The 26336-nt window shown below is 48.0% G+C and overlaps 2 protein-coding genes and 2 non-coding genes across 7 annotated transcripts in view; 3 read left to right on the top strand and 1 right to left on the bottom strand.

Annotated features, from left to right (window-relative positions):
• Positions 1 to 1455: 1455 nt before the first annotated feature.
• Positions 1456 to 7725, bottom strand: SIRT4 (sirtuin 4). Of its 2 annotated transcripts, XM_061370588.1 has the most exons (5): positions 7652 to 7725; positions 4915 to 5420; positions 3966 to 4260; positions 2604 to 2806; positions 1456 to 2220 (listed from the first exon to the last, which is right to left on the bottom strand). In XM_061370588.1, the coding sequence occupies exons 2-4, from the start codon at positions 5412 to 5414 to the stop codon at positions 2642 to 2644; spliced, it is 960 nt and encodes a 319-aa protein (XP_061226572.1). In that variant the 5' UTR covers positions 5415 to 5420; positions 7652 to 7725; the 3' UTR covers positions 1456 to 2220; positions 2604 to 2641. The 2 variants fall into 2 exon arrangements, with proteins under 2 accessions (XP_061226572.1, XP_061226573.1); XM_061370589.1 differs by lacking the exon at positions 1456 to 2220 and having other exon boundaries at positions 2627 to 2789.
• Positions 7726 to 9853: 2128 nt separating this feature from the next.
• LOC133221757 (U4 spliceosomal RNA) lies at positions 9854 to 9994 on the top strand. Its single transcript, XR_009728062.1, has one exon. It is a non-coding gene; the product is annotated as a U4 spliceosomal RNA (small nuclear RNA).
• A 736-nt stretch (positions 9995 to 10730) lies between these two features.
• LOC133221756 (U4 spliceosomal RNA) lies at positions 10731 to 10871 on the top strand. Its single transcript, XR_009728061.1, has one exon. It is a non-coding gene; the product is annotated as a U4 spliceosomal RNA (small nuclear RNA).
• A 2755-nt stretch (positions 10872 to 13626) lies between these two features.
• PXN (paxillin) overlaps positions 13627 to 26336 on the top strand; it is a 44939-nt gene continuing 32229 nt past the window's right edge. For all 3 annotated transcript variants that reach the window (XM_061370587.1, XM_061370585.1, XM_061370586.1), the window contains exon 1: positions 13627 to 13739. In XM_061370587.1, coding sequence (XP_061226571.1) covers positions 13727 to 13739 — 13 coding nt within the window. In that variant the 5' untranslated portion in view covers positions 13627 to 13726. The remainder of the gene's footprint in view (positions 13740 to 26336) is intronic.

The following is a 26336-nucleotide window of genomic DNA, read 5'->3' as shown; positions in this document are numbered from 1 at the left end:
CAGAAAACCCTTCACTCCTTCATCTCAGCCTCATATACTTGTTGTATATATGCTCATTAACATATAGTCATAAACCATACACAGGAAATTTACTGTAATGTTCATTTACTGTAAGTCATTGCCCTAGTGACTTAAAAGTATATAGCATAATTAGTGGAGGGTCAGGGTAATGTTACTCTTTTATTAGTGACGCTGAAGAGACCCTGACTCCTTCCTACAGGCTCAGCTGCTGAACTAGAGGCAGGGAGAGCTGAGGGAGGTTTAGCTACCTGTCACATTGGCAATGCCAAGTCCTCGAGAAGTTTTCTTGTTTTAGACCTCCTGGAAACGTTCCCACACCTCAGTCTTCTGGCTCCACTAGCACCCAATCTGCAGCCCCTGTTTCTAACACATCTACATCATGCAAGTTTCAAGATGATACAGAAGAGGACACAGTGAGAAACCTGGCCCCAGTTCCTTTGCTAAGGAGGCATAAATGTTTCTTCTTATGTAGAAAAGACCTATGTGAATAAACATTCTGTGCAAGTGCTCTGGCTGTGTGTGGAGACTCTGCTATGCCTTGGCAATGGTTCTGCAAAAGCTTTGCTTAGCAGACAGCTGTACTATGCTAAATATGGAGTGATTTCTGTGAGCTGACTTCACCACCAAACAGTGGGTACCCATCTCATTGTAAAGTGAGATCTCCATTGAACGAGAGCAAGATGCTACTAAGGCTTCTGAACTTACCTTGCTTGGCTTCTAAACGAAGCCATCTCTCCTCTGACCCATAATAACCAGATCCTGAAATGCATTATGTATCTTACTTCCTTCTACCTTCTGCAGAAACTGTGTGTCTCTGCATCACTCAGATTCCGTGCTTTATTTCCTCCTGCCTGGCATGGATTTGAACCAGCAGCAAAGCAAAAAAAAACCTCTGCATGACATGATCGGTTGTGCTTGCTTTGCTACTTGACCTTTCAGCAGTTGACTCTGGCATCCTTATTTCCAATTGCTTGTTATGGTTCTTGTCAAAACAGTAATACAGGACATGTTATGTGGAGAGTAGGACTGGGGCATTTGGAAGACCCCAACAATTATTCTCCTTCATAGCCAGAAGGGAACTGGTAGATTTATGCAGAAGGTCAGGTCACAAAGTGTTACAGTCTGAGCAAGATTCTGTCTTTTACCCCATAAATGGTTTAATATGGTTTAAATTACCACCCTAAGGAGTAACAAAAAGTGGTTACCCAGTAGTGAGGGATCTCCTGTTAGGAGTGTGGAAAATTACATCTATTAATAGCTTGAGATTACCTCCTGAGGGAGACCTATTGTACAGATTTAGCTGTATTTTGCCTTTAATTCATCAGCTGTTAGTAATTACATCCTACATTTTGTAATGGAAAAAATGAATCTGAACTGGTTGTTGAGACTATACTTAAATCATAAGAGGGAGAGGAAATTACAATGCAAATAGCATCAATCTTGTAAACAATTTTAATTCACTACTTAAATATTCATTAATTAAATAACGTTTTAAAGAAGTGCATTCTGGAAAACATAGCCACACTGAAAGCAGTGCTGGTCAAATTAGCTTAAAGTAACTCCTCTGGCATCTCCCCAGTATGTGAGTTTTTAACGGTTCAGGTAGTAAGCAGCTGAGCTTGTCAACTGCCAGTGGAGAGAAATGCTGACTCCCCTCCTTCCCAAAGATGTCAGCTCTAGTCTGTGCTTTTAAATAGTATCTTACAAGAGCAATATTCTTGTTTAGCTTCTGTTTTGAACCTTTCTTTTTTATTTTAATGACAACTGCAGTTCCTTTACCTCCTTTTCTTTGCATGCTCTACAGTTTCCCACTAGTGGTACTGGATCCTTCAGCAGACCCTGTGGTTTTCCACATTGCCTGCCTGTGCTATAGCCTCAAGTTACCAGGTCAAAATCCCTGTCCCTTGTTCTTCCCTGGGGCCAGTTATAAAAAAGGAAGTTTGTTATCAGACACGATAGTGTGATTATCCTGTCCCAGTGATTGAAAAGGCACCGTTTACAATAACAAAAGTAACCTCAAAGCCAGAAGTGTTTTCATTATCATCCTCTTTCCCGGTAAGTGCAGACGGTTTCGATGGAGAAAGCTGATCAGATTGACATGTGCGGGGCTTGCTGCCCTCTCCTGGTGCTATCAAGGGCCGTATGTTGGATCTCAGCTGCCTCTTACATTGAGGTGTTCCCCTTTTAAGACCATGAGTCCTGCAGGAGAGGAGGGAAAAAGCTGCTTTATAGGTGGAATTGATTCTTTTAAACAGCAGTGTTTTGATGAGGATTAGCTGGATCAATTCAACCAGGCAGAGCTTTTGAATTGTCAGTTGCAAAGGCAAGAGTATCGATCACGTTCTCCGAATCTGCAGATGATCCCCTTAAGGTTTCTGATAGAGATAAATGGATTGGAAGTCAAAGCTGCTGGGTCTTCTGGCTGCTCCTGCTCTATTTTCTGATAACGTTAGCACTTACTATGCTTTTTGTTTAAGATCATGAGAAACAGTATCAAGGCCCATCAGCACATCTCAGTCTCAGCATCTGATGGGAAGCCACCTTCTTACCCTGTAAGGTGACTGACCAGGGCAGGTACTCACCTTGTAGTAATAATTTTACTCCTGATAGCTCCTGAAGCTCAGCTTGTTGGGTCAGGTGCAACAATCAAAGGCAGCAGCTCTCCACAGCGGGCATTCAGTTTTAAGGATGCAAAGTGATCTAACCTCGTGGGGCCAATGTTAAGGATTGCAATTGGCAGCTGCTTATCCCGGGCAGCAAGAGCAAACCTGTAACCAGAGTATACCTGCAGGAATACCAGAAGACAAAATTTCCAGCATCTTAGGCAACAGAACTGCTACAGAAAGGAGTAAGGAAAGTAAAACTAGTTGCTGTTGGCAGTGGGAAAAGGGGCTATATGTACATGCTGTGTTAGGCAGTTGCACTGAGTTCAGGCAGGAAGTCATCCAGGAGTGCACAGAAAAGCAAAGCTCTTAACCTCTGTCAGTGCAGGATTTGCAGCTTCATAGAAACTGAAACTTCACAGTACATTAATGGGAAATGTCTTTGTCTTTCAGTAAATCTCTGCAGTAGTTTTTATTAGTTATCACTGGCACTTAAACGCTTCTACTTTGATGATTCTCACATGGCTCAGCTTAGGTAGGACAAGAATGAACCTAAGGCATTTCAATCATTCCTGTACAAAGGATTATATGCTTAAGAAGTGCAAGTTCAAGGAATTTGTCTCCAGTATCCTGAAGCCAAGAAAATCACAATCAGGCAGCCTTGGTTTCACCTTGTTCTGGGAGGTGTTAAGAGTATTTTTTTTTAATGTAGTAGAACTTGTTCCTGGAAAGAAAACGCTCTTAGACAAACTCTATTCCAAAAGCTTCCACAGGTTAAACAACAGGGGATTCTAAACTACCTTACCTTATAGATAAGAAGCTAATGGAAAAAACACATTGTGATACAAAGGACAATCCTGGCAATCCTAAGAAGAAACCAGAGGTATTTCTGCTCTCTTATCGAGCATTTAATTAGGAACTAGAGGACCCAAAATCTGGTATTTCATACAGTGTGCCATGAGGCCCAGAATGCTGCCAAAAGCTAAAAAAACTAAGCACAAAGATGTGAGGTGGTGATCTCTGCAGGACTGAACTGTATCAGGCATCTTGGCTTTAGGGACAATTGTGAACCTACAATGTCCTGATGGAGGAGCCACCAAAGAGAGATCTGAATGGAGTTATTTCTAGCAGCAGGAAGTATACTGGCAACAGAGTGACAGGGAAGCCCAAACAGGCCAACTGTGAAGCCAGATCCCAACCAGAGTAAATGTAAAATACAAAGAAGCTCTGGAGAGGCTGTTCGGATTCACAATCACTAGTCCTGAATTGTGGGAGCAAGCACTGTTGCAGGCAGAGTACCATAGAAACAGGAAATGCAGTGTGGGAGGAAAACCTACTTACCTGCATAGAGGATCCTGCCACCAGCATGGAGTCTGATTCTGCCAGGCGCTGGTGCACGAAATTCACTTTCTCCGGGCAAACTGTGTCTCCAAAGAATGTCACATCGGGCTTCAGGATTCCACCACATTTACAGCAGGCTGGGACTTGGAAATTACACACTTGCTCATCTGTCAGGAAGACATCTCCATCTGGAGCCACACCGAATGCTTCAGCTTTCCAGGTAGGATTCAGAGCTTCAAATTGCTCCTGAAGCTCAGAGCGCAAGATTTGGTCTCCACAGGCCAGACAGAAAACCCTGAAATTCAGAGGAAAGTCTTAATGGAGAGTTGCACGTGAGCTGAAGAGCTGGAGTCTGCAATTTTTCCCTTAGAAGGCCTGGAAGGTCTATTGTCATCATTCACATTTATTTACCAAATAGTACAGGTCAAGCAGCTGTCTTTCTGCCTCTCATTGTTGCTGCGTAGGAATGCTCTAAAGGAAGCACTCTGAACCCTATTGGCGTCCTCTCTCCCAGTTCAGGACGTGCTTTTGCATCTGGAAACTATGTGATCACTTCCAGGCTGTGGTGGCCCTTCTCCAGTCCACTCATCCTGTGCGTTTCTAGCACTATCATGCTGCATAGGCCTTGTATCCTCAGGATCCTTTTGTCCTCTTCACTAAGAGGACATATGCTGTAGCAAAGAAAGGGGAGTTTCTGACTGATTCAGGCTTTAGGGGAAATGATACAAACAATGCTCTAACAAGTCAGAGTAGTGGTCATGTTCCTTAAATACTGTGCTGAGAACAGCACTGTTCTGTGATGTTTTCCTCCACCCCAGCCAAACACCACCTTTGAGCATGTCATGTTCAGGAACATAGCATTGACATTGTGCCTCCTTTCTCAGCAGCTAACACAGTCACCCTGAACAAGCGACCAGAGGATCAATCATCATCTACCACCAGACATTACCTGTGTGTGCAGCCGTGCAGCTCTGTCAGGCGCTGGCTCCCGGCCTTGGTGTGAAGGGCATCCACGTTCTGGGTCACCAGCCAGTGCAGCTTCCCCAGCTTCTCCCAGTCTCTTAGGACCAAGTGTCCTGTGTTTGGCTGGTAGGAGGAGAACTGGGGCCAGCCCACAAAGTTCCTTGCCCAGTACCGCTGCCGGGCACTGGCACTCCGCATGAACTCAGCATGTTGCATGGGCCGTCTGTCTGTCCTGGCGTAGAGCCCAATGCCTTCAGAGCGGTAATCTGGGATCCCTGATTCAGTCGAGATCCCAGCTCCAGTTATTACAAACAGCCTCTTGGAGTTAGAAACAAAGTGCTTCAGCTTCTCTACTTCTATAGGATCCGGGGGAAGACAGGTTGGCACGAAAGCCAAGTTTGGAGAGGTTCTGGATGCAAAATGGAATCTGAAATTATGGAAGCTGATCGTTCTGTGTACTTCAGGCAACTTCCTAGCAGAGAACATGTTCACCTAAAAGTCAAGAGCAGAACACATGGCAGGTAAAAGAAAGCAAAGCGCATGTCCTTAACTCCATTTTCATGGGATTTTCTGGAAAACTATGCTAAGTATTCTTTGCTTTTTTCTTTTTTTTGGTAAAAAACCACAACTTACTTTGGAAATATTAAATAATTAAAGGCCTAACCTCTAAGGACCAGTATTTACATGTCCCTTTAACTGAGGGCAACACTGAGGACTACTCAAGGTACAAGGACAAAGTCAGCACCCCTGACTTGCAGGATTCCCACTCTTGCATCCTGGTGTGAAGAACAGCTGCCTAAGAGGACTTGTGAAGAGCCCAGAGAGCCCCGAGCATGCAAAGTCTTTCCTAGGTATGTGCAATAGGGCAGAGAAGAAATGTCAGGAAGACCAAGCACCCAACCCCAGAGGCACTCTCTGGCTGGTTCCTCCCCAGAAGACCCTTGCTCTGCCTTCTTTAACATTCTGCCTGTTCCAGTTCAGTCCTTTGCACGTGTTGTGGGAAGGAAAACAAAAGTTAACCTTGAAATACTGCTTTTCAGGACAAAGACCTTGCCTGGAGTTACTCCTGGTGCAGAACAGTCGTTGAAGTGGAGCTGCGGATCATTAGGACACTGCCTAAATGCCTCTGGTACCTCCTGCTTTGTGGGTGCTACCTCCCCAGAGTCAGTGGAAGGCGAGGGAGCTTTGCTTCTCCAGCAAAACAAGGGACTTTGCTGAGAAAGGAGCATCACCCAATGTGCCTGGCAGGTAGGAAAGGGAGGGATATCCTGCTTTAAGGGAGGAACGGTGTGCCCTGTTGGGGACAGGCAGGATGGCTTTGCTGACAAGTAGCCTGGAATTGTGTGCAAGATCTGTTGTGACAGGAGTGGATTGGTTTGGAGCTTGATTTTGTTTGGTCTTTCTAGCAGTCTGCAGTTCTCCTTTCTCCCTTTCAAAACTATTTTTCTGGGCTTCTCCATGGTTTTGCATACAAAGTACAAAACGTCTGGAAAGAAACAGTATTGAGAATTGACTGCCTGGTATTTTTCCCTCCCACCATCTCCCTTAGCCAGGGGGCTTGTATGAGATCTGGAAGATGGAGGAAGGAGTTTAATTATCAGAGCTATTTAGGCGCCTCATAGTCTGGTGCTTAAAACTAGTGTGGTCATGTGGGACGACTGAGTGCAGATTCATGCCACTCCTGCCCTCCTCATCACAGATTACTGGGAGGACACCTAAGGAACTGGATCTCACTGGGAGCCCTCAGCCAGTCTCATATCCCCTTCAGGTATCACAGACAGTGGTTTGAAGGAGGGCTCTGTGCAGCTTGTCAGCTCTCAAAGCACGTGGGCAGTTCCATAGGTGCTGCCTACAGGAAACCTGCAGTGCCTGTGAAGTCTGGGGCAGCTCTGGGAAGTTGGGGGGATTCAAGTGGTGAGCTTACTTGTCTAAAAGGCTGCATCAAAGTACTTTTGATGAAGTGTGTGTCAGTGCCTGGATGGCTTTTAGACTCCTGCTGTGTCTAAATGGCTTTGGCTCAAGTCCCCAGTTCCCCTCAGTACCAGTTCTGTCAATAAATGGAGCAATATTTAAATACATTTAAAGTCTGGGTGTTCAGCTGTATCATGACACTAAATTGATGCTAGTGGCAAAGAGCAGGTTTGCCTCCGTTAATCTTCTATTCTCAAAGCTTTGTGTCATCATCAGTTGAATTACAGGGAAGATTCGACTTCCTCCATAGTCTGAATGACTTTTTCAATCTAAGCAGTGGATTCTGTTCACAATTATTTTTGCCTTGTTTTGTTGTTTAGCAAGAACTGTGGTAGGCTCTGAAGAGGTTTAATTTTCCATCTGATTTAATTATAAGGGACAAAGTCTCCCCCAAAACCCTTTAATTTGCTTTGAGAATACCTTCTGCCATGATGCTCTTGAGGCTATCGAGGCAGTTTGACAGTATTTAAATTGCTTCAACTGTTGAAAACTCAATTCCTGCCCCTTTTCATCAAAAGATCTCTCAGAATGAAATGTTCTGAAGGGAATGAAATGAGACAAAACATGGGTCTGCCCACAAGAAGAAAATAACAGATGAATTTGAGAGCTGCTATGAAGTGAGGAAGCAGGGCAGCATAGGAGAGGAAACACAGAGTGCTTCCTGTGAAATGCAAAGCTGCTTTTACAATGAAACTGCTCACATTATAAAATAACAACCGCTCTCTACAACAAGAGAAACTCTTCCAACGCACCTATCGAGATCTGAGGCTGGCATCCAAGGGGCTCCACAGGCAGAGATCAGACAAGTGCCGGGCAAGAGATAAACGTTCCTAGCAGTGGTGCCAAGGCCAGAAGTTCAGAAGGAACCCCACATCATCCCAGTCTCTTGAATTGTAATAATGATGGGGGGTGGGCCTGACCCGTGCACGTGTAATGGAATGACTAGAGTGATAGGGAAATAATGCCCCAAATCTTACCTCCCCTGACGCCGCTGCGGACGGAAAGTGCTGCTCTGCCGGAAGCAGAGGGATCTGGGAAATGTAGTTCACGGAGAAGTTAAGCCCCAAGCCCAAAGACTACAATTCCCATGCTTCAAATAAGGGAAAAACACGAGTTCCTGACACCCGATAGCCAAGCTGAAAGGAAGCCAAGAGCTTCACAGCTGCCCCCAGCGAGACACAAGCATGATATCGGATTTGATTTCTTACAAATGCGAGTGATAGCTTTGATAAAATGCACTGTAGATTTTTGTCCTTGTAAATGCATTTCATTTTCACTGACACTTTCAGGTCTAAAATGTGACTAAACAAATAATGGAAGAAAAATCCACCGAGGGCTGTTAAGGGCATCTCTCCCTGAGCAGGAATTTCCTGAGATGTCAGTTGTTGGAGGCTCTATGAGTTACTGGGCTGGTACATTTGGCCTGTTCTGGTGCCCTCCTTTGGTACCTACACTTGGCCTCATGAGAGATGGACCTGTCTGGCAGTTCAGTGGTCATAGTTAAGCACATTTAGGACAGGAAAAACATTTGGGAGACAGATGTGGAAAGGGCCCGTGGCAACAAGGATGGACAAGTATTAAAATCTGGTCCTGCAGTTAGTGTGGCCAGACAAAACCCGACAGGTCAGCATAGGGCAAGTGACCTCTGCCCAGCTTTCAGAGGAGGCATGGGTGAAAAACGGCAGGGCAGTTCCTCTGGCCTGGCTGGACCTCTACCAGGGCACCGTTAGGCACCCTGAGCCACTTTGGGATTCAACTTGTTGCCCCCAAAGGACTTGTGCTGGCTGTGCAGTTCAGGATATTCTTCCAAGGCTCAGTCTATATCACCCATTGCTGCTCTGCTGGAGTTGAGCAGATACTGGCTGGGTGAGACAACCCCATGAAACCTGATAGCAGGTGGAAGGGGAACTGGAAGTGTGGGATGGAGGAGTTCCTGGACCAGTGCAACCCATCTTTGCAGAACCATACCAATTGCTCCTGCCCCTCTGTGCCTCTTTAGTGGGGGATGGTGTGGGATTTCTTCCAGTGTTTTCCATGTGATCCAGTTCCTTCCTAAGTGCACAGGGGTGGGTGCTTGGGGTGGCTTCACTGTGTCCTTGTGTGCGCGTTCCCCATGGTGCTGTGTACACACTGTTGGTCCATGCCAGCGCTGACACCACACAGATGGTTTTTAACTGCAGGCCTTCAATAATTGCACTATAAACTGCACCGACTGCTTGGCAAAAAGGGATTTTGGGTCCTTTTCTTCCCAAAGGAGTCTTATTCTTCTGAAGATCTGAACAGGAGGAACTCCAGAGTGTGGCATGGTGGCAGCTGGGTCCTGGGTCCTCACCTGCCTCACACACTATGTGCCCTTGCTGATAACCCGACTACTTTTCCAACGCTCTCCCCAAATGGCTCGTGCCAGTTGGTTAAAAACGTTGCAGGGATATTTAATCCATTTTTCTTTCCTCTTACAGTTAAAGCCCAGAGGACCTGCAGCCTGTGACCAGCAATGTGTAATCCCGCATCCTGCTTGCCCAGTGTCAGTCCCGCGGCACGACCCTCCCCTGGCAGTCCTGTGAGTAACGGTAACCGTCAGGCTGCCGGTGCCTGCTTTAGGGGTTTAAACGTGTTTCCAAACCGTAGGGCGGTGACACCGGGACATCGGCGGAACCCCGGGACCCACCTCCACGGGGCCGGGGGGGGTGGAGCGCTGTGATTTGGCCACTCCCGGCGGGCCGGGCCCCTTCCCCAGTGCTCATTACCATGATGCCCTCCCGGCACGCCCTGCGTGCCCCGTGCCGCGGCCATCGGGACCCCCCCGGTGGAGCCCCCGCCGCCAGCGGCACCGGGAGCGCGCTCTGAGGGTGGGGGACGAGCGTTAGCGCGGGGCGCTTGGGGCTGCAGCGGCGCGCTCTGACCACGGCGGCGGGGCGGCGGCGGCGGGGCCCCGGAGGGCGGAGCTATCCGGTAGCTTTGCGCAGTGGCAGTATCGTAGCCTGTGAGGTTAATCCGAGGCGCGATTATTGCTAGTTGAAAACTTTTCCCAATACCCCGCCATGACGACTTGAAATATAGTCGGCATTGGCAATTTTTGAGGGCCTCTACGGAGGCTGCTTACACGTGGTTAATAGCAGACACAGCGAAATGTGGGTTTCAGTGGGATTGCCATGGAACGGTTAGGGCTGGGCAGGGAATGCCGGCAGAATGGCTCAGGCTGGATCGCAGATGCCGGGTGGTGGCTTCGGTTAGGCAGGGGATACCTGGGAAACAATTCGGGCCGTGGCCGGAAATGCCGGAGGAAGAAGGGCTCGGCATGGGGAAGGGATGCTTGGCGAACGGTTCGGGCAGAGCAGGGATGCCCGGGGGAACGGCTCGGGCAGGGCCGGTTGATGTTCGGGGAACGGCTCGGGCAGGGCCGGTTGATGTTCGGGGAACGGCTCGAGCAGGGCTGGTGATGTTCGGGGAGCGGCTCGGGCAGGGCCGGTGGTGTTCGAGGAGCGGCTCGGGCAGGGCCGGTGATGTCCAGGGGACCAGCTCGGGCACGGGATACCCGGCAGTCACGCTGCAGCGAGGATCCCCCGTACCGCGGGAAGTTGCCCCTCTGATGTAACACGTACTTTGCATATCCTTCCCATTAGGCTTCGCGGCTGCCCCTCCGCGCAGCACGGGACTGGGGAAAACGGGGCTCTCCGCTACCGGCGGCGGTGTGGAACTCAGCGGCGGGCGGGGACGGACCACGGGGGTTACCTGGGGACGCGCGGAGCAGGCGCAGGCGGACGGCGGAGCTCGCCCCGAGCTCGGAGGCGGCCCCGGGGCGAGGCGCCTCGGCGGCAGCAGAGGAGGGTCAGCTTTGCGCAGTGGCAGTATCGTAGCCAATGAGGTTAATCCGAGGCGCGATTATTGCTAATTGAAAACTTTTCCCAATACCCCGCCATGACGACTTGAAATATAGTCGGCATTGGCAATTTTTGACAGTCTCTACGGAGACTGAACATTATGGTTAAAAAACAGGCGAAAAATGACAAAAGTAGGAGTGCGGGCTGAACTCGTAAAGTCAGGGTCTCTTAACTCTCCTGTTGGAATAGCGACAGCCAAAGGCTTTTGTTTTCCCTAGTCCTTCCAGGCCGTGCTCTTGCCAAATCACGGTTTCATAAATGAAGGGCGCGTTCGCATAAAAAGCTGGGTTCTGGCCTTTTTCTTCCCAAGCTACTGAAGGAGGAATTGGGCTGTGAACATGGGACTGGGGTGCTTGGAGAAGGGTTGCTCGTGCTAACGAGAATCCTTTCTCTTGGAAGGTTGCTTGGGCAGCAATGGGAGGTATTTCCCGAGCAAGTAAGTCAGGGGGAGTGAAAATCTGAGTTGTGCTTGACTGGCTCCGGAAGTGCTCCAAAAGCTGTTGAGGATCAGCTTTCAGTGCACAGTACCACAAGCTCCATTTTGTGGGGATTTGTTATTGTATATCCATTGGTACCACTTGCTGGAAAAGAATAGAGGCTCTGTATTGTTAAAGAAATCCCAGACCTCTGAAACAAGCAGCTGTGGGTTTGGTGGAAGACCCTATTACATATGTAAACCCCATCCATTTCTAATTTGCAGCTGTTGTCTTTTTAATACCCAAACTGACCCTGTGAAAGGAGGCTAATGACCAGCTCCTTGGGCTGAAGCTCCTCTGGAGCTGGAAGCAGCTGCCCTCAGTCACTCTGTAGGAGTTAGATCGAGCTGGTGCTGCTGGCAGGGCGCCTTGGAAGCAATCTGAATATATGTGCTATTCAGATGCTCTTGCCCTTCTGCTGGTAAGACCCATAGCCAGGTAGCTGTTTTACACTGGAGCTGGGCAGAGTAGAAAATGTAGAAATGAACATTAATATTCCTTCTTTATCAGGCTTGTCATGTTCAGCTCTGCTGGGGTAGTACACACAACAGTGGCCCTCAGGTGACAGTGAAGCCTCACAGACTGCATTTAACAGAGTCACAGACCAGTTTGGATTGGAAGGAAGCTTAAAGCTCATCCATTTCCAACCTCATGCCATGGGCAGGGGCACCTTCCACTAGAGCAGGTTGCTCCAAGCCCCTGTGTCCAACCTGGCCTTGAACACTGCCAGGGATGGGGCAGCCACAGCTTCTCTGGGCACCCTGTGCCAGCGCCTCAGCACCCTCACAGGGAACAGTTTCCTGTGATGTTAGGATCTTCCTGTGATGAGATTAATGTCTAATTTAAATCTCTCTTCTTCCAGTTAAAAGCCATTCCCCTCATCCTATCCCTACTTGCTCCTGTAGGATTTGTCCCCCTGATAGTTCATTACTATGTACATAATAGTTCATTACTATCAGTATCAGTGCTGATGGTGAAGTGCAGCCTCTGGACACACCTTGACTACACAGCCTTGTACACCCTATGAGGGGGTCAGAGAGAAGAGAGCAGTCCCTTAAAATAATACTTGAAACTTGCTCAGGGACCAGCATGGGGGGTGTTGGGTGAAATCCTTGGCCTTGATGGTGAAAGCCTTTGCTTATAGTAGTCTTGTACTTCGAGCTAGGTAAGGCTGTCATTTTCTGAGAAGTCCTGGATTTAGGGTCAAACTTGGAATGAATTTCCCGGAGGCTGTTGATTATCCACAACTTGGCTGGGGCTAGGGAGGGGATATTTCCATGCCCCCCTAGTGATAGTTCTCATTATAGCACATGTTAACACAGGAAATAACGATGTCTGTTGGATTGTGCTAGCTGGGGAACTGGGTGTGTTTGTGCCTAGAGTGAAAACTGAAGCATCAGAGGTTGCAAGCAGCTGACCTCATGTTCTCTGCCTTTATGGGAACGCGATCCCGTAATCGCAGCCCAGCAACAGGACATGTGCTTTTCAGCTCTGAGAGCATTCTCTGACTCAGTAGTCATTTTGTAAGGAAAAGTGCTACAAGAGTCATGTTTCCTGCATTCTTGGCTGTTCCCACACTGATAGTTCGCAGCGTATCTCTCATCAGATTAGGAATTGAACATTTAGGCTGAGCAGCTGTTTTTCCTGCCATGTCAACTTGGCTGGGGCACAATGGCAAACACTGGCTCTGGTGAGGTTGGAGCTGCTCCGTGGTTTGGGCACAGCTGAGGCCTTTACTGCTTTGGAGTGGGGTTTGGTAGTGGTTGGAAAGGGAAAGCCAGTGGGAAGTGGTGGTTCAAGATGCACATGATAAATCCAGGAAGGTTGGTACAGTTTTTACACACAGCAAAGGAGAAGTACTTGGTGGCTTTCGCTTATGGTGGTGACAACTCATGGAAAATTCTTCAGGCAGGGTTTCACCTGCCCAAGCTTCCCTGTGGATTGTGTAAATCATGTAGGGTTTGGAAACATCCATCTGTTGGGGCGCAGGGCTCCTCAGGGACAGCCGCACTCCGGCTGACACGGGCACGAGCACACATCGCTGCCCTCGGGGGTGCGTTCCCTGTGGAGGCTCCTGCTGCTCCAACTAAGCCGATAGTGTTCCCGGCCGGGCACCGGCAGCCTCGGGGGCAGAGCGGCTGCTGGCGGCAGTGCAGGCTTTGCCGCGGGGCCGGGGCGAGGGCAGGAGGCGCGGACAGGCCCAGGGGAGGCCCCGTCCTTTCCTCGGGCACTCTCCCACCCCCGGGGCTGCGCACCGGCGCTCGGCAGCGCGGCCGGCCCCGCCCGGGACCGCAGACCGCGTCCCCCCGCCTGGGGCCGGGCTGGCGGCTCCCGCTGTCGCCGGCAGGGGGCAGCGCCGGGCGGGCGCGACGCGACGGGAGCGAGCTCGGGCCGCGGGCGCGCGCGGGGGCGGTCCGGCAAAGTTGCGAGGCTCTGAGGCGGCGGCAGCGGCACCGGGACCGGCGGCACCATGGACGACTTGGGTGAGCTCCGAGCCACGCGTACCCCAGCGGCGGGGTGGGGGGTGGGGGGGGCCCGGGGAGACCCCGCGGTCAGCCCGGCCACGCTGCGCCCCTCAGCGCCGCCGCCCGCTCCGCGCCCTGGGGCTCGGGCCGGGCCTGCCGGCGCCCGGGGACGTGTCCGCTCCCCGCCGAGCGCGCAGGGCCTCCCGGTTCGCCGCGCCGCAGCCCGTGCCCAGGGCCCTCGGCCGGGCTGCCCCGGGGACACCGTCCCAGCCCGCGGTCCCAGCCGTCGATGTTTGTCCCGGCCGTGCCCCTCGCCCTTCGGTCCCGTACCGCGGGGGCAGCGTGGAGCGTGGCCGGGTTTCAGCGTGCGCCTCCTACCCTGCCGCTGCCTCTGCCTCTCCAGGCTGTTCCTGGGAGAGACCGGTAACGTCGCGTGGGTGCGGAGCGGTCCCAGGGAGCCCTCGGGGCGAGCAGCGCCCAGCCCCTGCCCAGCGAGCCGCCGGGCTCAGAGCTCATTCTCTTCTGTTTGCTTCGCCCAGGTGTGCTGAAGCCTGCCAGAACCGTGTAGCGGGGAAGTGTCAGGCAGCTGGGCTCACTGGAAAGATCTAGAGAGTTTGAGTTCCTTTGGTACCAAGCCGGAAAGGGGGTGGATCTGCCAAAATCCCTTGTGCTCTGGGAGACATTAGGGTGGCTGAGTTCCGCTTATGAAACTGATTAAATCAGACACTGGGGAGGGGCCGTGATCCGTTACTTCCATCCTACCTTTAATAGAAACCAGGCGTTCTGTTAAGATATGCTCCAGGAAAATTGCAGTTTTCTCATTGGAACTGGAAGCTCATTGAGGCGCTGGTGTGGAGTTGGTCACACCTTCGGAAAACAGACTTTAAATTGGGCTAATGATAAAACGTACAGGGTAAGGAGTCCATCAGCTACATGGCTTCCTGCTGAAAGGTGCACCGTTCTGAGGGAGCCAGACCTCACCCTTTGCCCGGCTGGGTGAAGTAGCTGGTGGTGCAAACAGGATGAACTTCTACTGCAGCTTCTTCTCGCAGTTGTTGTTTCTTTAAGGGGAGGCAGTTCTGTTTACTGCTTCTCATATCCCTGGTTGTCTCTGGGAGATTGGGTGCAAGTTTCTAGCCTGCTCAGGAATGTGTTCTTGTCAGAACAGGATTCCCCCAGCCTGTGTATTGACTTGCTGAGTGGCCCTTCAAGGTGAGCATACAGACAGCATTGTGTAGGGCCAGTTTAGTGTCTCATCTTTAACAACCATGGGAGCTGTGCTGCGCCCACTGTGATCGTTGCCTTCCAACTTCCCAGTTGTTCAGTCAGGCAGCCACAGTTTCAACACATTTGTCCTTTCTTCTGTAGGAAGCTTAGAGCTGATCTGCAAAGAAATTATGAACAAGACCTAAGTTTGTGTCTGTTTTATTCTTCTGGAGTGCTGAATGTATTGGCAGCACTAAAAGTTGAAGTTGTGATCTGACTTGTGTCTCGGCACCTTGATTTCATCAAGTCTCAATTACACCAGGCCTTTCTTAATCTTTGTGCAGTCTGTCAGACTTTCAGTCAAGATCTGATTATCTAATAGTAAGCAAAAATAAAGGAGTGGGACCCTGACTCTCTCAAAGCTTTTCTTTGGTTTACAGAATCCATGGAGGCACACTGGCTGTTTTCCCTCTACAAATCATTGTTAGCCCCCAAATTGCTCACTTACTTTTCTAAAGCCATTCACCATGGGATGCATACACAGGAGAACAATGCTGTGCTGATACAGCTCCCCTGAAACAAGTCAAACCGAAGTGAGAGTTTGTTTTTCTTTCCTTATTATCTATGGGTGGATTATCCGAGTTGTGGATTAACTGTGCCATGGATACAGACGCCTGCGCTGGCTGTGTCCAGAATCAGACTGGTCGGGCAGGACTTGTTGGTTCAGGCACAATGCCATGTGGACATAGCTGCACTGCTTCCAGGGCCAGTTTTGCCCCAAAAGTGGTTTAGCGTTGGGCCTGAGCTAATAGGCCTTGCAGGTTCAGAGCTGATGTCAAGTAAAATCAGGTTGGCTGTTTCCCCATGGTGCTCTGAATCTGTGTGATGCAGAAGTGACTAGTGATTGATGGATCTTGTTGGGCATGAGGGGACACCTCACATAGCCTGTTGGTGTGTCTGTCCTACCTCTGTTTATCGACAGTCTCCTCCTTTTTGATGCAGTTGATCAGTGTGTACTAGTGCACTCTGAACTGGAGGTCCAGAATTATCTCAGTTTCATGCTGCTTGTGCTGGAGAGGGTATGAAATATATGTGCAAATGGATTTGTATTGCTTTGGGGATCCCTTTGGGGTTGAAAAATACCCCTTTGTTCCTTCTCTTCCCCCTCAGTGTTGAAGAAGCAGTGTTACACCACACAGGAAACTGTTGGAGAGCTCTGCAGGCGGAGCTTGTGCACCCCAATGAGCTGGGGGGGCCTCCGTGGCACAGGGCACGCAGTGCTGGGGCCAGTATAAACCAGAATAGCACGTTGTGGAAAGGGGGGAGGAGAGGGTGAGTAGGGCAGCTGACCAGGCTTGTCCAGGTTGTCTTCCTCCAACCTCTAAGGAAGCATGTTGTGCGGATGTGCTGGAGTTTGACAGGAAGCCTTGCTCAGTGAGTTTGCTGCTCTGCACTGTTGTAAATTGGCACAGAGGGTAAAACTGTGCTCTAAGGACTGAAAATCCTAACTCAGGGTGTCCCCCCTTTCAGTGTGTTGTTGCGTGCTGTGATTCCAGGGTACGAGTGACCAACAGCTCCTATTTGCTTCAGACAATTTGAGATTCTGAGTTAAATGTTGACTTCTTGCTTCTGTGGTGCTACCTAAGTAGTAAGTGTGACCAGACCCATTAGGACCTGCTGGTTGAGGAGGAAGAAACCAAATTCATGTAGTGTGTCAAATATTTTGTGGTAAGGGGAATAGGAGAAAGGAAACTTTACATTTGCTTTAGTTGGATACTCTTTGATTGTGACTTTGGATGTGATTTTACAGCATTTTTCTGAAAGGGGTTGTTTGCAAACTCACCAAACAGAAATGCTGTTGCTTTTAGAAGCTTTCTTTTGATGGTTTTGAAGTTCTCACTTCTCTACTGCTTGTTTTTTTAATATATAAAATTTATTTATTTAAAAGGCTTGAGATTTTCTTTCAACAGGATTTTGCAATCTAACACAAATCAGCATTCACTGAGCTTGGAAAAGATGCTCTACAAAGAAGTTATTTCTCTTTAATGAGAATGTATTTATGGCAGTGTTTTGGCTGTGCATATAGACTAGACTATGAACTGCTGATTTTAGATGTGCTTGCTCACTTCTAGAAGGACTTTGCTGCAGAAGGTTTGGTTAGCAATGTGGCTTCAATAGTCTGGGTCCAAAGGTTCAGCAGCACAAGAGGTTTTACTTTAAAAGTTGTTTCTCTCTGGTTTAGGAACTCTAACCCACCCTCTGTTCAGGGTTTAATCCTCTCAAGGTTTAAAGGAAGCAATCTTGCATTGATTTTTCATGGCACTGTGGAGGGAGGTGCACGTGTTTCCATCTGTCATCTCCTAACATTTGGAAGACTGCTGTGCTCTGCAGGGCTATGCTGTCTGTCCTTGTAAGGAGGATGCTTGCCTGTTTCTGACTTGGTTCCTTCACTTTGGGAGTCCTGTGCAGTGGGTTTTGGTCTTGTTTGTCTGAAAGTTTAGTGTGAAATTGATCATGGTCACCTACACCCAGGAAATGGTACTGGAGAAAACACTGGTAAAGTAATCTGTTCCCTTGGCTTTCTCCTGGCTCAGGTTTCTGAGTCATTCCTGCTGCTGGGCGAGAGGACTGCAAACAGAACGAATACTCTGCACAATGGGGTTCTGACTTGTTTCAGCTTCTTTGCTGTTGTGACCCCTCCTAAAACAGGGACTTCATTGTCCAGAGGAGCTCAGACAGGGAGTCCTCTGCCTGGAGCAGTGTGTGATGCAGAGAGAGGCTGCTTTTCTTGTTGCTCTATTTCCATGGAAAGGCTGGACTCTGTGCTGTCTTTAGCTCCTTTGTCCCTTGCTGGGAGAGGTCAACTTATCCGAAGTGTTCAGCTGCCCTCCTGGTTAAAATTGATCCTCTGACACCATCTCTACCACTAGAAAGAAATAGGTAACCTCTCATACATCATCTGTTTTAACTCTGTCTCTCTACCTGTTCTTTCCCAGGGAATCATGATACTTCAGTTTCTCCAGACCCTGTTTCCCCTCACCTCTTTCCCCTTGAAGTGAATTTATTGTACGGAACAGGCTGTGAAACTGCAAGAATGGTGGATAAAATTCTGACCTCTGGCAGCAGAACAAGCAGTAAGAGTGCACTTCTGGTTAGATCAGAGTTGTTTTCCTGATCTACTGCTAAGACAGATGTATATAAATTCCTTAGATCTGTGCAGCTAGAGTGGGGAGAAATCCCATCCATGGCTACAAACCAAATCTGTTTGAATCAGACTAATGTGTTAGTTGTGGTATCCAGGATCTGCTGCAGCTTCAGAGATAGCCAGAACAGATTCCAAATTCAGCTGCGCTGGGCTAGTGGAAAATCAGTGTGAGTGAATAGGATCTCTGCTCCCAGTTTCCTGCTCTGCTCAGGCTGCGCCTCCCGCCCTTTGTGTACTGATCTTGTGTGTCCCTTTTTGTCTGAGGCGGAAGCTGTTAATGAAGATGCTGTTCTACTCCAGCTGCTCAAAGTGAGATACTGTCTGTGGGAAGCTTCTCTGGGCTACGATAACAAGATAGGGTTTGGGGAATGAGTTTCTTGCTCACTTCAGCCTGTCCTAACTAACTTAGGTTTAATAACAAGCCCTGGAAGTACAGCTTGTTATGAGTGCTGAGCTATAATATTTTAAAACACTACAGGGGGAACTGAGGAGACCTTTGGGTCCTGTTCTTGTTTCAGTGTTTGTAAAATCTCGCCTCGCATCTCGTCCAGTTTCAGATGGCAGCCAAAAATGGTGATTCCCAGCTTCCCCCATTTCTTGTGCGCTTGCTGCTTATTTGGTGACTGTCAGGCTCCAGAGTGAATTGGTTCAAACTTCAGACCTTTTGGGAAACCAGCCCTTTCCCCCAAACTGAACAAATGGTTTGCCATTGGATCAGTAAGCTGAACTGGCTTGCCTTGCGGCAAGAAAACTAGATCCAGTGCAAGGAGTGGCACAATTCTTTCCCGCTTTAGGCTGAAGTTAAATGGATTGGGGAGAAAGTGGAAGCTGTGTCTTGAAATTGGTTTAACTTGATTTTATCCACAGCCTCTAAAACTTGCCCCAACTGTTGGCATATTGTTTCTCCATCTGCAAAGTAGGGATAATGGCTCCTTACCTGCAAAGTGTGGTTAATGTTTGGTGAGATCTGTGTGTTTCTGAGATGCTTCCAGCTGAATATATCAGAATAGCAGCTCTTCCAAGCTTTTCTGGTCCCCATTGCTGGAAAAGCTTACAATGGCACGTTTGAATTAGATTGGTAAATTTTTATTCCCTTCTCAACCCTGTTTAATGTTCCTTCTCTGCCTTTCTGATTGCTCATCCTTTCTTCATCCTCTGCTATGACAGGCTGTGAGTAGGGAGAAAAGATTTCCTTTCCCTTCCAAGTTCCCCACAATAGTTCTACTCTAGTTTTTCCCTTTACCACAGAGCGTCATGAAGTCATTCAAAGAATGTAGTGTGCTAAAGATATACCATAAAAATAGGAGGTGGGTGATGACTTTCTCATATCACTCAGCTATTTTTCCCATTTGTGCTTATTCTCATTGCAAATGGCCCCAGAGCAGCAGAAACCAGCTGCCTGGGACAGTCTCCCTTCATTGACTGGTGTTAAAATCCACACTTTCTCTTTGGTGTATGTTTTTCAATCCTGATGAAGCAAACAAAGTGGAAACGGCAACTGGGGTGCTGTGGAGCAAGTGTTGGTGTTTCAGTTACAGGAGCTTGAGTCCCTGAGGTTATGTGTTTGTGCTGTTTAGGAGTTTGGTAAGCTCTTTTGCTGCTCAAATCAATGCAGCTTTTTCTTTTAGCAGACAGTAATTATTCTGCATTTACATGGGAAATTTATCAAAGCAGTTTAAGCCAACTATAAGCTGAGCATCCAAGAGAATTTATGGCAAGCCGCAGGGGGAGGCAGCCTGCATTGTTATTGCTTGGCTCCTTTTTCCCTGTGCTGGACTGTCTGTACACTGTGAACAAGTTTAGTTCAAGTTATTTAAATGATGATGAGGTAGGCATGCCACTTCTCACAGTGTTCTTGTTATGTGCAAGTTTGGTCTAGATGGCTTTGCTGGGTGAGCTAGAGTACGTCTGGCTGGCAGCACACAGTGGAGTGTAGCTTGAGTTCTTGAGTTTTTCACTCGTTATTGCACGTGTCTAAACCTCTAACATTTTGCAAGTGATGTGAAGAACATAAAAAACTAAATGGCACTCCAGGGAATATACTTTCTGAATGACACTTTGCGTGGGGAACTGTGCTTTAAATGGGTCAGCTATAAATCAGACTCTATGGGGTCTCCAGGAATAAACCAGTCCCATGTTTTTGTCCCAAAATGGAGCTGGCAGACAGAATTAATCTGTCTGTCTAGACGCTTGATAACATCTTGCTTTATTTCTATCACTGAAGAGCAAGGTGAGCAGAGAATTTCACTTTGTGCTGGTGGGAAGGTTGTGGTTGGTTGATGACTGGGATTTTCTAAAAGCAGAAGAGGGACCAAAAAAAGCCTGAAGTAGGAAAGGTCATTGGCTAGAGGGCTGTAAATGATTTGCCATGGATTAGGGGCTTAATACTCCCATGTTCTGTCCTCCTTCATGGTTCTAAACAAGCTCAAGGTTTCTCACTGAAGAGGTTTCTTTTGGGCTGGAGACAACTAATTTCAGCTGGATCAGACAGAAGAGCCTAAGGTTAACTCCATGTCACTTGAGCTTACTGGCGCCCCGTGAGTAAGGTGATGGCCTGGCTGCTCTTCTCTGCTGCTCATCTTGTTTGACCATCAGTTGTGTCTGCTGCTCCCAGTTCCTCACCACCAGCTGTACTGGGACTCAGGGTTTTGGTTGCTGCTGGTAAATTACCCCTTTTGGGCAGAGGTGGCCCACAAGAGTAAGATGCCTACAAGCAGTGCTTCTGGTTTACAGCTCTCCCTCTTGTTCATTATGGTTTATGAGGGAGACTCTCCTTGGGCTGTGTAGGTCTGGTGAGGCAGCATGATACACAGCTGGAACTATTCTGCCTGGCTGCAAGCAGCTCCAGCAGTTAGACTGGATCCCTGCAGAGAGCGGGAGCGCTGGGGGAGGGAATGAAATGCCATTTCACCAACGTCATGAAATCTCTTATCAGTGGCCAACTCAGTGTTGTGGGTGGGTGAGCAGCGTTGGCCAGAAGAAGCTGCCTTTTATTTCTGCTGTGAAATGTGAGGAGCTCAGCGCTGTCAGTCAGGCTGGGAGCTGTGGAGTTCGGGATGAATGTGTCACTGAGGTTCTTAGAACCCCAGGCTTGTAGTTTTCGATCTCTCCTGCTGGTGCTTAATCTGAGATTTGCTACTTGACTGTCTTGAGCAGTTCCCTTGGGCAGTGCCTCACAAGCACAGCTGCTCTGGCACGCTGCTTCCTGCTTCTTAATTCCTTAAATCCTGTGCCTCCAGCACATTCTGCCTTGGGATCATGCTTAAAAGCCTTGACCATGCGAGCTAGGAATAAAATCTGTTTGGTTCTCATTCATTTTTCTGTAGGAGTTGGTTAAGATTTGTTTGTTGTTGTTTGATTCAGTTGGTGGGTGCTACTTTACCATCAAATTCGAGGGAGAAAACGGCCTGAAGCACGTCACATGGTACACCCCTTATGGTGGTGTGAAATTCGGAGGCCTTTGAGGCTGGCTGCATCTGATGGAGTCCCCTGATGACACTGCTTAGGTCTGAAAACCGCTGTACATGGAATGGAATGGCCAGCGCCGTGTGAGGTGTTCAGTGCCGCTTCCTCTCCTCTGGAGCAGTATCCCTCTGGTGTGATCCTGCCATTGCAGTCGGGAAGCTGTAGGGGAGGAGGTTGAAGGGAAGGGGCTGGGGGTGGTGCAGGGAGGAAGCTTTATGTAATTCTTGGCTGGCTTGGGAGTAATTGTTTTAATGCAATGGAATGCAGTGTATTCAGTGCTTGCTTGGCAGAAACGGCAATTATTTTCTATTTGGGGGGGAGTTGGGTTTAGAGTTAGTCTATTTTCCAGCTGCTTTAAGCAGTCAGGCTTGGGGTTGTGGCAGAGATAGGGATGGAATATTGTTCTCAGCAAGGGGGCAGTTACACTGCTGTATGTGTGGGGGAAGTTGTCTTTGTACATTCAGTGTGTAAGTGGAAAGCCTGGTCTCTCTGTGTCACTGTGGGTTGGGAATGCCGGCATGGTTCTGAAGGAGATCAGATGCATTTTGAAGCACCCAACAGTGGAAGGACGGTAGTGGTGTGAGTGGGTACGTGTCCATCGAGGTACCTGACAGGAAAATGAATCAATTTTCCACCCTGCCCTGCTTCAGTGTGTAGCAGGGAAGAATGTGATGGGTTGAGACAAAGAAGTCAACTTAATTTTCAGCAAAGCAGAAATGTAGAGGCTGGGAATCCTGACTAGTGCAAAATACTGTCTCCAGTTATCTCAGATGATTGTTGGCTTTTAACACAGGACTTGGTGGAGGAGCAACCATGCTGAAAAACCTTTCTGAGAAAGTAATTTGAAGGATTTATTTCATGTACCTATGAAGGGGAAGTTTATTCTCATGCTGCTTCTATTTCAGTGTTGCTGGCATTTCCATTTTTGGTCAGTGGTGGAGGTTCGTTTCTCTTACTCATCTTTACCTCTCAGAAACCTACTTTCTCTTTGGTTTTTTCATTGCAGTTTTCCCTTGTCATGAGCTCTCTTGTGAGTAAAACAGCCTTCGGTTGATAGAATTTTCCTCTGCTTTGTAAGAAAACAACAACTTCTGTGCAGGGCGCTGGGATGAAGAAGCTGTCAAGCGTTTAATTGCTTTAGTAATACTGCTCTTGGTAAAAAGAAATCCTCACTGTTCCTCTTGCTGGTGATGAAATAAGCAGAAGACTTGTGACTAATACTTCTGTCCCGATGCCAGATGATAGGTGGAACGATAGGTCATGTACCTTCTCACAGTAGGAAGAGGTTAAACTTCCATGTTCTCCAGCTCTTACCGGCTACAATATATCCCAGTTCTAAAAATGGTACTTTTCTGGCTGACTTTAACAATTTCCTTTCTTTCAGTGGGCCTCTATCATGACATTGTGAAACTCTTGAACCACATTCTTCTGCCAGTGCTTAACAGACAAAACAGCAAAGCAGAGCTCTAGAGCTGAAGAGCCACCAGCGATCTCCATCAAATTACCACCCACATCTTCTCCCTAAGTAGACTGGGGACCAGTTCCCGCATTCATTTCTGAAACATTGTCCTCTCTTTGTTCCCAGAAGCTGCTTTTAAAGTAAAAAGCTGCTGCTTTAATCAGATTTCTGACCATGTGCTGCTTGCCCCCGTGTACTCTGTTGTCTATCAGAGACATTGCCCACTATCTGTAATTACTTGGGTTATCCTTTAGCAGAATGCTCATCAGATTGAAAGCTTTCTTGTCAAGCTTTCTGCCTGTGACAGTTAGAGGTAGCACTAAGACTGATAGGACTGAAAAATGTTGACTGTTTCGTTGTCATTTCCCTTGCCCTGCTCTGTGAGTTTACATTGTGCTTTTGGCAGCGCCTTGAGTAAAGTTGCTGGTGATGCTTACACTTCTTGGCTTATAGAGAGTTTGGTGTTGCTTCCAAGTCTGCTCCCACTCTCTGGCTCTCTGGTGCAGAGGACCCTTGCAGAAATGAAGACTTAAAAATTCACCACTTTCTTAGTAATTAGGTTTGTAGCAGGCAGTTAAACCATGTAACACGTTGGACAAAAGCTGCTCTTCAAGAAGAGGGAAACAACTTGCCTCAGAGTGGTTGGCAGGTCAAACCAGCAGGTCTTTTTTTAACTTTTTATTTATATCTCAACCTATGCTAATATATATACACTAACCTTTCATTTGGCAGCCCTGGTATCTGGATGAGATTTGCTGGGACTTCATTTCTTCTTATAGGCACAGGCTTTTAAAACTTGAGATACCTTGGGTTTTAAGGCTGGATTTGCATTTGTTGAATGTTCTTTGCATTTATTCTCTTGGGAGATGTGCTTACTTACTGAATGGAAAATTGCTGGAATTAATGAGAAAATACTCTCTTGAAGGACTAAAATGTCTCAAGTCTGCATTCTGATTTCCTGTATAAGAGCCTTCAGTATAGGAATGGCTCAGGTAGACTGTACAAGATATGGTTTTGATTGCACTGTCCGTATGATTGTAGCATCTCTTTAGTGTCCCCATTCTTCATGGCTGGAATCCTCCTTTTGCTGCTAGCTGGAGCATTCTCCATCTCATGGGCAGAATTTGTGCTTCTAATGCTTTTAATGAATTCAGAATTTATACTAATATTTCTGCCCTTCATTTCATCATCTTTATGTGTGTCTCGGATTCTGTAACTGGCACTTTGCCTGGATGGGTCTATATTCAGATCTGTTTATGCTGCTTGGATAGGATTTCCACTGTTTAAAAGATGCCATTTCCCCCCCCCCCCCGAAGTTTCATGTCTGTTCTTGCATAACCGTGTGAATCCTCCCTTCCCTTTATTGGTTATAGGGTCCACATGCTTTCCTGTTTCTGTTACTTTTTTAAAGGCAGATAATTAATTTAGAATGTGCAAGCTCTGACAGTATTTTGTCTCTGCTTGTGTCCAAACCCATTTTTACATCTGTAGGTGGGTAGGATCGCAGTCATCTTTAGCAATCTTACTACTGACTGTGGTTATCTGTGGGGCACGGGTGAGGTGCTGGGCTGTCAGAGGTGGGGTTCTGCTGGCAGCTGAGTCAATACAGTGGCTTGCTGCTGCTGAAAGAGGGGGTGGCTTTACTTTCACTCATCCTTAACCCCTTTCTTGCTCCCTCGACTGGCTGTTTGGACATACCCACTCCTTCTTCCTGTTTGCTGTGCTCTTTTCTAACCCAAAAGAAAGCGAGCAAGTGTTCTGGCTGGGTGTATATTCTTTAGAACTGGTTCACAGAGGGGTCTTGTGAGAGCCAGAGCCAGCACAAGTAAAGTGGCAGCAGCACGTGTCTGGGAGAGGGAGTAAAACCTCTCCATTTTTGGCAGTGGTGAACTGTTAAGTCGCCTTTCTGCATCTTGTGAAACTGTATCCTTCACGGTGCACACTGTCCAGTGGAGCTCATGTGCTCTTTTCCTGTGTGAATCCTGATGTAACGTTTTCCTTCCCTAGATGAGTTAGAATCAGCAGTTACCAAATTCTCTCCCGGAGGTGATAGCTCTAAAGCTGTTGAAAGGTGTGCTTTTAGGTGGTCACACTTACACACTTGCTATTTCCACCTGAGAGCTCTGGAGTACAAGCAAGCGTTGCTGTTCCCCAAAGATTTGGAAACCACTGCTGTGTGTTCACACTGTTCTGATTTGCCACTGCTTATGGCACCAAGCTACTGCTTAGAAGCTGCTCAAAAGAATTATCCAGTATTGGGTTAGTGTGTGTTGTCACCTCAGTGCTGCTTATGACAATTTTTAGTTCAAGTCAGACCCAACTGCTTACAGTTACGCAAATCTCAACTAAATACAGCCCACCCAGGGCTTAAAAAGTGCCCTTTCTACCCTTATTAATGTGAGCATGTAAAGAGTTGCTTTGTAGTAGCTGGGTGCCACACACCTCTGCACTTGGCAGTTTGTCTTCAAGTCCCGTAGCACAGGGGCTGGCCCACAGATGATGGCAGTTGTTTTCCTCTGCTCTCCTTAGAGTCATTACCATTCCTTGCCTCTCTGTTTCCAGAAAAGCATGAGGACAGATTGCCCTGTTCAGGTTTCTAGCAAGCAAACCTGAAGGAACAGAGCTACTCTGCAGGAGGAGACCCATGACTTTCTTCCCCAGCAGCTCTGTGTGCTGCTAGGGAGGAATAGGTAAAGGAAGTCTTCCCTTTAGTTGTACAAGCAGGCAAGCCAACTTTGGGTATTAATTATATGGTATAGACCTGATGTACTTGGAGGAAGCAGCACAGGTTTGGAGTGGCATCTGCTGTAGCAAAATTGTAGGGTATGATAAACTTGCCAGCACTGTGATGCTGTTACTGCTGTTTCCATGAGTGTTTGCCTGACTGATCAGCCAATGGACTAGAAATGTCTCAAACTCTGAGCTTCTGTTTATTCTCTTTAGCAGAGCTGTGGTTTGAAATCTATAGTGTCTTGCTTCCTGCTGTTTCTATAGCCATCCTCGGGCTCTTTGCTCTGTTTAATGGAGGTCTCCTTTGTACTAGATTTGTTAGATGTTTGTGAAATGGCATGTGCTGTGTTTTGACCTAGTGAGTAGCTATGTGGTGATGTAGCAGGAAGGGTCTGGTTCCTCAGATAGTTGGCTTGGCTGAGCCCCTCTTCCTGTAGGAATAAAGGGAGTTGGTATTTTGACCAGAGGCCTTGGCCCTGGGAAAGTGTCCCTGAGGAGTCGGTTCAGTGGCTGCTTGTTTGGTTTCCATGAACATTTTTTGTTGTTGTTT

Source organism: Neopsephotus bourkii, unplaced genomic scaffold (genome assembly GCF_033783945.1).
Source record: "Neopsephotus bourkii isolate Nb327-2 ecotype Australia unplaced genomic scaffold, CSIRO-AGI_Nbou_v1 NB_1542, whole genome shotgun sequence".
Classification (NCBI taxonomy): Eukaryota; Metazoa; Chordata; class Aves; order Psittaciformes; family Psittacidae; genus Neopsephotus; species Neopsephotus bourkii.
The sequence above is the reverse complement of the archived record's forward strand: the minus strand, read 5'-3'. Positions and strand labels throughout refer to the sequence as shown.